General features: G+C 31.4%; 1 protein-coding gene across 1 annotated transcript; it reads left to right on the forward strand.

Annotated features, from left to right (window-relative positions):
• The first annotated feature begins 10,020 nt into the window (after positions 1-10,020).
• LOC115884142 lies at positions 10,021-11,115 on the forward strand. The gene is made up of 4 exons (XM_030902649.1): positions 10,021-10,238; positions 10,291-10,481; positions 10,545-10,647; positions 10,813-11,115. The coding sequence occupies exons 1-4, from the start codon at positions 10,092-10,094 to the stop codon at positions 10,969-10,971; spliced, it is 600 nt and encodes a 199-aa protein (XP_030758509.1). The 5' UTR covers positions 10,021-10,091; the 3' UTR covers positions 10,972-11,115.
• The last annotated feature ends 251 nt before the right edge of the window (positions 11,116-11,366 follow it).

Raw genomic sequence — 11,366 nt, forward strand, 5'->3', positions numbered from 1 at the left:
AAAAAACTTAAGCTGTAAAATTAATAGAGGAGCCAATAATTGGACAGTTCAAAATTTGAATGGAATTTATGAAAAAAGGGTACGTTTTTTAACGATTTCCAAACTTTCCGGTATAAAAAGACGATTTACCGGTAATATTTTACCGCGATTTTAGCATATTTTACCCGGTAAACCGGTAATGCAATCCCTATTAATTTTTTAATATGAAAATAAAGAAAATAATATCGATAATTTTCTATAAAATACGTCCCTACATCTCTTCTAGGCCGGCAACTAGCAAAGGGAATTCTTCTGGCGGTGTTGTCGGTTTTACATATACTAATTATTTTTTTCTATCCAATAACAGTTTTTAAGTAAAAATAAAATACCTATTTTATTAAACTAAAAACCTTTAAAATTAGTTTTATTAATTTTACTCACATTTTGTTTGAATAAAGTTAATATAATCTACACCATTTCTTGTACCTCCCATTTACTACTACTACTATCATTATAAAATAAAACAGAATTGTAATTGAAGTTATGAAATATTAAAGAACTGTAAAGAGATTTTTGCTTAATGTTGTCATTTTAATAAAGAACATTGTATAATTTTAATAGTTGTTTGTTAATATTGTTTATGTTAGCATTATTATTTCAATTCTAAAAATACCTAAAATACATTCTTTTTGTTTATTGATATTCTTAGAACAAAAAAGATAATTATGATTATAATAACGCCATTATTATATTTGAATTAATAGCCATTTTAGCTATATTAATTGCCAAAATTTGTGTGTGTATTGAAGAAATATGAAAACATTGGCAACGTCGAATCAATCGGCTCGGCTATGAAGACAATATAATCAGTTAAAAAAAAAATTAAAATATAAATAAAATATTCCTTTAGATTTTTTAATTCCTAGAATAATAAGATAAGAAAATGTTTATAAAATGACAGACAAAAGGTATAGACAGTGTCGCATCTAGATACTGAGCTGTGTATTGAGATTGAGTCTAGAACATAGACAAACAGAAAAATTAAAAGACTGCCAGAAGACATACGACGCGCAGGCAAATGTACCTGTAGCGCATCGACGCAAGTGCCGAAATACGTCCATCTAGCTATCTGTGTTTCGACACTAGTCCGTTAGTCTTAGCATATTCAGAAAAGAACACGCTAACACTCCCATTTGCCAATTTGTGGGGAATTCCCTCAAATTTTGGGGAATCCAGAGCCCACGAAGTTTTGTGGGGATTTTAGCAATAGGGGGCGAAAATAAGGGGAGTTTCAACATTTTATTGCTGATTGAAAATGGCGTAAAATTTTTAGCTTTAAAAACGGAGCGAGACGATATATCTTTCCCAACTTAAAAATTATAATCTGCTTTTTACTTGTGCTTCCCTTTGCAAATGCTTCAGTTGAAAGAAAATTTAGTGACCTCAAATTATTTAATGACTACTAGGGAAGGGATTAAAAAACAAGGAGGTAATTTACAGTTTAATCTCTCTAACATATATATAATAAATATTGTATTTTTATTAAAATTATTTTTTTTTTGTTAAAATAATCATATGGGGAATTTTTGGTGAATCGGGACATTTTTCTCCCCAAATTGGCGAATTTTATTTAGATTTTTGGGTAGTTTAGAAAATTGACATTGGCAACGCCGCTAACCTCATTCTTTTGTTTGTTGTTTGTTCAAAAAGCGGCACGCGGCGTAGTACTGTTTGACCAGCGGATCTGTAGCTACGGAAGGAATGCGAGAAAAAAAAATCGATATTGCCACGTTTATCTATAAAATTGCAAAATTGCCAGACATGAACTATAAATTTAATATATTTTTATTATATACAATGTGTTTAGCATATATTCTGACGTATATTACTAAGGAATTTTAACGTAGTTCATATTGTTCGATATGTTTTATTTAATAACTTATTTCTTTCATTCTGTATAATCTGCCTATTATGAAAGTTGAAGATTTTCAACGATATCATTGGCAAACCGGCATCGCTTGCGCGCATGGCCGCCTATTCATCGAACATGATTGGCGAGAGTACGTCACAGGATTTGTTACCACGCGGTTGTCATGGCTTTTACGCCTTTCCTATTCGCTTGCTTTATCCCCAACTTCACGGTCTCTTCTGAAAAGAGTAGGAATATTGAATACTATTGAAATATCCAGTGGCGGTGTCATTCTTTTTGATCATTATTACTTTATTTCATTATTTTATACCGGTTATCCTAAACTTTATTCCTATATTTTTTAGTATATTTGATAGTTAAGTTGTGTTTTATTGTTTTGTTATCTTGTTATAATGTTTTTCGTTCGTAGTTTTAATTATTAATATCAAGTTTGATCGTATATTTGTGTTTTAAAACGAATAAATTTGTTAAGGGTAAGACGCTACATAGTCAGACAAGAGAGAAATAATAGCTAATTTATATAGGTAAGTTAATAATAACGTGGATGAAATCTCAAAATTAAATATTGCCAAATGAAAGCAGCACCATTTTACCTAAATATTTGAAGCTGGGCCTAAAATAAAATATAAATAAACGTGGATGAAATCTCATTTGGCTTATTTCCTCAGGTGTTCATAAGAGGTTTTGCTATCGAAGAAGCTACAGAGAGTTCGCTTGAGTTGCCGCTTAAACGTAAACTTGAGCGGATATTTCTTTATACCGAGTTAGCGTATCGGCTATAAAAAAATTCACACAGAAGATAAAAAAAGTGAACTGTAAACTAACCCCGATAAATGATATTCTCTGAAAGAAACGACCACGTGAGACTGCTGTCGAAAAGCTCAACGACTTTTTTCGAAGTGGTCAGGAATTTGATAAATAGATTTTATCTCGAATTCAAACTCGTCCCCACAATTAGAAAGTTTTGCAAAAAATTGCAGGAAGAATCGAATTTTTCTTTGGCAGGGAAACGCTTAGGGGTTATTAAAATCAAATGATTTTTTTTTGGCGTAAATGTTAAAATAACAGATAAATATTAATGGAGCGGCCCATTAAATTGCAGAGAGAGATATAAATATATACGCGAAATTCGAAAATATAGCCAAGTATTATCTATTTGGATGAAACATATGGGTCGACAATGACCTAACCTTTAAAAAGTGCTGGCGGAGCGAACCATATCTGGTGTAATAGAAAATATTGGATCTACTGGTGAGTAAAATTATGTTTTGTTTGCGCTTCCAAAGTTAACTATTTTCAAGATTTTTTTTTGCTGGAAATAGTTATATCTAAAATTATGTATAATAGAAAAAAAATATAGTTAGTACAGATATATAAATAAATATACCTCAAGACTCTGTCTTGATCATCTGCTGATGGCAGATATGGTTAGCGAAACGTGCGTTCACTGTAAAATTAAAAGTGTTTTGGTGTATTGTACTGATTTAGTGTTTTATTTTGCTGTGTAAGACCAAAGGTTCCAACCCCCAGCTGTAATTATTTCTTCTATTATATTAACAACACATAATAATAAAATGATTCAAAATATTTAAGGGAGCTTTAATAAAAACTTTTAGTGTGTTTATCTGCTAACTCAACAGTAACGATTCAAACAGCATAAAGTTTTTTCAAAAAATTTTTAATCTGAGTATTATATTTATGATACACATTATTTTCATATAACACCGTACGCCCATGCCTATTTTATGAATGAAATTGGGCGTGTTTTGTTTACAACTGCGTTCCCCTGCCGATACCCCGTAGCTACAGATCCGTTGGTCACACTATACAAGGTTTGATCATTTTTTAAGAAATTTTTGATTGTTAATTTTATTTTTCTGCAAACTAAACATTTGTTTTTTATTAAAAAATAGCAGACAAAGGTAAGAAAGGTACTGTCCATACTCTAAGTTTTTATTTCACTGGCTATTCTTTCAAGAAGATTAGACCATCAGCCCTCCTATTTAATTATTAAAATGAAAGTGTGAAAAGAGATAATCATGGGCTATTCTATTAAAATATCATCCGACCAGTCTAGGCAATTTGTGAACCAGAAGGTCTGCTAAGTTGGATGTTGGATATATAATGGAAGGAATATCATGGCCGAGAACAAGGCAGCTTTATTGTATGTCCCTTGATGTAGGGGGGTAGGTTTGTTTCTAATAGGCAGTAAAACCAAAAATTCTACTGTGAATTTTTCATATTCTAGGCCTGTAAAGGTAAATAATTCTGGAGCCATCTCGAGGGTATAGTACTCAAGTCGGAGCGAATCAATTGATAGCACGATGAAAAAGAAATAATAGCCATCATAAAATTGTAAATATGTATATAACTAGTACAATGTAGCTATTTAACTGTAAGTACAATGAAGCTAGATATTTAGTAGAATAGGGGTATTATAAATTAATACAATACAATAATTGGTCATTCTTTTCCATTCCCATTCTTAATTGCTTCCCATTTAATCGTTTTTCCATAAAAAGGGAAAAATTAAAATTAAGAGTGCCCTTAACCAAAAATAGTGAAATAAACTGGAGATAGTCAAATTTTATATTAGCGTGTAAGACTTGAATAAAAGGGTAAAAGGATTATAAATGCTGTATTTATATCCTTTAGTATCATGATAATATAAAATTTGAGTAGGTATCTCCATTTATATCACTGTTGTTGGTTAAGGGCACTGATTAGCAACAGCGCGTTGCCTTAAAAAAATAAGTATAATAATAATTTAAATCTCCCACTCTTTCATAGTTCGTACCTGTAGCCAAGTAGAGGGCGCTAAAAGCGCAATCTCCCAACATTTTACCACGCGATTCACCACTCTCTAAACTATTAACTTTCTCTATGGTCTAGAAGGAGTAGTAGCAGGTATAGTAGTGGCAGCATTAATGCTAGATTTAAATTTACCTTGAAAGGAACTCTGAATGTGGAAAATTAATAATATAAAAATGTCAGTAAAGGACGTTTAGAGCTTGACTTCGCCAGACTTCGGTGTGAAAGTCCCATTTTAACGAGTTGTCTACAAGTCCTAAGAATTTCACAGAGTCCACGTCAATAGTGGTGTTATTAAGTACAAAAGGTTGTATAGTACTTTTATATGACAAAACTTTAGTTTTTGATAGGTTGAGGCATAGGAGATTAGAATCGCACCAAGATTTAATGGTGCGTAAGTCACTGGATATAGTATCATATAGTGCCGAAAGATCTGGGTCGCTCCAAGTGAAACTAGTATCGTTCGCAAAGAGGCAGATTTCACCGCTAATGTCTACATTTGCAATGTCGTTGATAAACACCAGAAACAAAATAGGGCCAAGTACTGAACCCTGAGGGACACCACATTCGATAGGCTTACAAGAAGACATAGACGTATCAATCCTCACAAGCTGCCTTCTGTTGCCAAGATATGACTTAAGCTTTGCTTAAGCCATTCAAGCGGCACTCCCCTGAAACCATAGTATTGCAATTTGTTAATTAAGATGTAAGGCAATTTAAGCTTATTATACTCGACGACTACTTTAAAAAAAAGCTTTAAACTTTCTGATGATTATAAAATATTTTAAATCTTAGTTGTTAAAACTGTAAAATTAAATGACGCTTTTTGAAACTAGGTAACTCGTCGTGACAAAAGACAGACACGTCACGAAATAACAACTCCTTCGCGTCCTGCTAAGTGAATTTCCTCACTCCTCTCCCTCGTTTCCATCTACTCCACTCTAAATGCATCTCATTAAAGCCTGTTTTGTCGAGAGTGGCGTAAAGTGCATTCGACAAACGGCAACTGCAGGCGGCGACCCAGCTACAATTGGCTTCGTAAACTGGAGCGTCGCAAGTGTTATACGCTAATGGCGAATCATGTTTAGGCTAAATTGAGCTAATGAAGCGACGCGGCTTTTGATACTTCAGGAACAATCGTCGTTTCGGTAATTATTTGGCGCTGATTAATTTGTTGTAGATGTTCGTTAGTGGCGCTGATTGGCAACAGCGTTGAGTAGAATGAAACGAAGTTTAAACAGTACAATCAGGGCCATGTAAGTGAAATATTAAAAATGGTTCCAGCAAAAGTTTCCCAATTATGACGGGTGATGGCGCTGATCGTCAAAATTTTTGTACAAGGATTTTGCTTACCGACAATACGACGAGAGCTACGACCGGACCAGGACCAATCAGAATGATCAGTCTTTCTTGGACATATGCCGTGGAAGTCTGTGTGTCTGTGTGTTAATTTCTGTTGTGATAAGTGTGGTTGTGTGTGCAGTTTGATTTTTCGGTTTTGATATTATGTTAAAATTAATTTTGAAGTATTGTATCACCTGTTTTTATGTAATAGTACTTTTTTTAGTTCTATGATCTGATATGTTATGATTTGTTAATGTTTGTTTAACAATGTTATACCAAAGAGGTTATACTTAATATATCAATTTGCATAGCATAACTTTTTTATCAATAAACTTTGTAGATTTTCAGATTATTTAATTCCTTTTGTTTCCGTTTGTAATTTTATTTTTAAGACATATTATGTGATTGTTTCACATAATATGTTTTAAAAATAAAATTGCAAATAGGGAATAAAAATAATTAAAATAAAAAAGTGTATATTACAATTCCCCCCGGCCCGGCCCAGCACCCCTTTGGCTATCGTATCGTTAAAGTATAAAACTGAAAAAATCAAATCTTGGTTAATTAACTTTAATCTTAATTTTTTCTGCCAGTACTAAAATGTATTATTTACCTATCGTGGGATGTTATTTTACAGATACTCCAGTTTTTGGTACCATTCTTTGAATAAGAAGACTAAGGAAGGAGTATAATGCTATCCATGTATTCAGGCATGGTGGACGGAAAAAGCACTCTAGGGTGGGGATCCTTGACAGTTCTGTTTGACGACTCATTTGACACATTTGAATTTGATTTGAAATTTTGTGGATTTGTCAGTCTTTACGGAGCTTATTTTATGTTATTTATTATTTATTCTACTACTGATAGTTGTATGAAGGTAGTAAATCTAGATGGAAATTGTGGCAGAACTTAAATTAACAGTGACACTATCGCGATTTATCGAAAAAAGACTCTAAAATAGTTGGATTGTGTAGGGTGCGGTAGATCTCAGCAAAAATTGTGTGAAATAATGGAACAACTTTTCGCTAGCAAGTGACTATATAATATACATACGTGTAGTAAACCGATCATTTATGAAATTCACTTAAATTAACTAATTATATATTTTTTCTTGCATTTTTGCTTTTATTTACTACTTGTCAAAGATTAGATGTCAAAGAATTTAGATACGCCAATTTGACTTACCTGCTTCAGTAGCGTATAGGATGTTTATGGTTATAAATAATTATTATAACTTAACTATCTTTATTAGAATTTTATATCTTTATAACAATTTTAATAACTACCAACATTTATTCACAACGTAAAATAAAAAAAAATATTGGGTCTACCCCACGTCTACCCTACATCATAGTTTTACATTTTTTAAATAAAATTAGAACGGCACTGATAAACCGGAATTTAAGTCGGCCATATTTGAGGCCCATCGCGGTGGACCTAAGATTTTTGATATGCTCCTTCCTTAGTCTTCTTATTCAAAGGTACCATTGTATACGAAATGGTATACAATTTTATTTGTGGCTAATACAACTCTCTGGCCATAGTCTCTGGCAAACTGTGTTTCTGGCGGTCTCTGGACAACGAATATTAACTGTAAACTATGGTCTGGGTCAACACTCAATTTTCCCTCGAGTTTTCCTCCACTTAATTCTAAAAAATACGAAACACAAGTAACGACACAGTCCAAAATGCAAAATGCAAAATATTTATCATTTCTATTTGACATAATTTGACACAAAATTATAACCTATAATCTGGCAAGAGTTGACAACTCTCAAAAATCTTAAGTCGAGTTCATACGCATCGGAGTCCGTTTGTCGTTCATCGTTGCGTCAAACCAACAATATTGAAATATGATCTGTCGTTTTTGAAATAAACCAATAAGACTGGTTAAAAACAACAAGAGACGACGCATGACGTATTTACTTATAAACCCATCCATAGTTAACTTAAAAAATATTAGAAATTTTTTTTAGTGAAATAAATGGATTGGTATGGAAGTCATCTGCTTTTTTTCTGTCATCGTCTGTCGAAATCTTACCTGAGACAAAAACAGAGTATAGTTCTCTAGAAACTTTTAATGCACGCTCAGCCTGGGACACCCTGTATATCTGAATGTCTTGCTGTATAAATTAATATTACCGTTTCCCTTTTAAAAACTTTCGATGCAATTCAAATAAGTTTGCTAAACTCAGAAATTTTCCAGCGACTTTTTCAATATCGACAGTCCATATATTGACTTAGATATTTGAAAATACATCTTTTTGATTTGCGGAACTCTTTGAATTTTTCTTTAAAGAAGTCCATCGATACCCAAGAGTGCATATTCCGGAAAGGGAGATATTTTATGTGCAAACAAACTTGCAATAAGACTACATACGACTTGATGCCATTGATTTTTCCCCCTCGCTTAAATAAACAGCCCAAAGTTATGAAAAATAAATCCGGAAAGTAAATAGTGGCTCCATCTTGAGAAGTCGTCGACGTTGGCTCTCCTCTTTTATTTCTATTTTTCTTTTAGCTTCATATTTCTGTGAGAAAAAGCAGGAGGCTTAAATGGGAAAAAGAAAAAATAGACGAGTAAAGGTGATTTTCACAATACCTTCCCTTCATTACATTTTATTAATAATTTTGCTATAACAACTGTGTTTATATATTTTTGTTTCATATTAAGATTAAATATATCTTAAAAACTATGGTTAGTCTGTTCATAAACATTTAATAAATTTATTAAAATTATTTTTAAATAATAATTTAAAAACTTACTGTTAATTAGATAATAAACAATCAATTTTGTAAACCGGAATGGTAGCTAAACATCAGGATTATACAAGCGGTGATCCAGGTCTCTTCTTTTGGAAGGTTCCTATGCGCTGGAGTCTGAGGTGTATTATTAATGATGCCCCTAAAAAGAAAATTATAATTAAAGCATTATATATATTAAAACAATGCAAAATTATGAACTAAAAAATGACGAGAAACTATTTTCTTTTATCTAAAAGTATTATAAATATTGAGAATGGGACCCTTTAGGTATATTTAACATTCACTCGTTCCTAAAGACGTAGAAAACTTGTTTGACTGTACAAATAAACACGTAAAAACCACATTTAGGAAAAAAATTCAACAAAAAGCATCTTTACCTATAACAAAAAAAATTGTTCAAAACATACCAAATATCTCTAAATATTGAGCAATCTTGTTAGTAACTATACCTTTAATATACAATAGGGACCTCAAGGAAAGTATCTCTATTTCCATATACTCGATTTTCAAAAAGGAAAATTATGAAAATAGGAAAAATGTATCAGCCTTTAATGATGATGTAATTGAAATATTTGCAAGTGAAAAAATCTATAGAAAACAGGCAAAATACTGGGTACTTACATTTTCAAGAGGTTAAACAGGCCTTAAGGAACCGAATACACTCAAATCGTGTACAGAAAAATCAATTTTTCCATTAAAAAATCAGAAAAATTTCAAGAGCGACATAACAAAACATATTGACAATAAATTTTCATTTTTAGTTCAAAATTTTCTCACTTTTTCCACAATGGCGCCAAACGTAACCACAGAATAAGAGTAACGTTCTTCTTCTTTTCATATTTATGGATCGATGTATAGCCACCCACAGATTCGACAAAGATTATTTCTTCTTCAATTTTTTTAAGTGGCTTGAATTCATAGAGGTCATTTGGCCAATGTCCTGAAAAAAATAATCAAAATGAGAAACTCTAAACTATAATCTATGGTTAATTATTAGACAAAGACAACTAAAACAAAAACAAACAAGTACAGCAATAGTAAATAAATAATTCAAAATATTATTATAATTATAAAAATGGGCAAAAACGCTAATTAACTCAATTATTAAGAGGCAAAAATGAGTTTTAGAAATAAAATACAGTTCTATGATAAATAATTATAAAACAATTCCTGTGAAATCAAGAGAATAAAATATATTTTGACAAGCCCGTTTATTGTCAGTTAATAGTTTAAAATTTCCAGTTAATTTAAATCTATTTTAATGAAATCTAACACTTTAAAATTCCGTGACTTAGATAATATCGTAGATATTTACGCACTGAATCTTCGAGACAACGAAAATGTGTTTGGTTTACAAGCTAAAGAATCCAACCGATTGATATCAAAAACGCTCAGGATTCAAGAAAAAGTATTCACACCATTTTTATTATATCCTACATATACTAATGCCGAATTTTCAGTTAAGGCTCTTACAAGAAAAGATAGAGAATTTAAACAGTTTTCAAAAACAAACCGATTTAATATTGCACCAAGTAAAATGTAATCTTTGTTGTATCGAGGATATGATTGGTAATGCTGAAGCACAATGCCCGAAAATGGAATGTTGTAAACGAATGAAAAACGCTCTTACTGATTTATATAGACAGGACACGTACAAATTCTTATAATACCTACAAAAAGTCTTGAATACACTAACAGAAGTTATGTATTATAGGTATAAGTTAGTAGAAAATACTGAGGTGACTATAACAAATCTACAGCAAGGTTTGGATCAGATTTCAAGCCAAATTCAACAAAATTCTGTAGCCAGTCCTGGGGTAAGGCAATTTATTTAACGTTAATATGGTCAATACTGACATAAATTAATATTTTTTGTTTCTAGACTAAGATATATAACAAATCTTTAGTCTCCATTGATTTGTATATATGTATTAGAATAGATTTAGTTGTTTGAAAGTTTTTAATATTAGTTTTCTTTTTAGATAGAAAAAATAGCTGAAATTTTACAAGTTCATTTACAAAACTTGGAAGAAATTGAACAGAATACTGAACAAGTCAAAGCCAAATTGAATGAGGTGGAATATTGGAAGAACTTTTGTTTACATTTGTACAAGTTAAAAGAAATAAAACCTTGGGAATAAGAAAATTGTAGATAAAATACTTATGTCTTATAAATACTATCCTGTTATTATAAATATGCTTATTTTTTGATAGTATAATACAGAGAGTGTTTCTTAAGTAAGGTTATCACAAAAAAGCTTATAATAAATATACATTTGATATTATATAGTGTTCTGTTTTATTATTTCTGTAAATGTTAGTTTTTTATGATGCCATTTAACAAATAACTGAATAACATTATACATTTTTTATCTGAAAGTTGTATGTAATTCTTTAGAGAGGAGGGAGCTACTTTACGTCTACTAACACTCACTTATTCTAAAAGATGTAGAAAATACTTGTTTGCCTGCAGTGCTATAATTATTAGCATCGTTTGCATACCCATTAAGGTGCGTATTCATTATCCGCACGAACG

This window comes from Sitophilus oryzae, unplaced genomic scaffold (assembly GCF_002938485.1).
Source record: "Sitophilus oryzae breed Bouriz unplaced genomic scaffold, Soryzae_2.0 scaffold_2017_pilon_pilon, whole genome shotgun sequence".
In the NCBI taxonomy this organism is placed as follows: Eukaryota; Metazoa; Arthropoda; class Insecta; order Coleoptera; family Curculionidae; genus Sitophilus; species Sitophilus oryzae.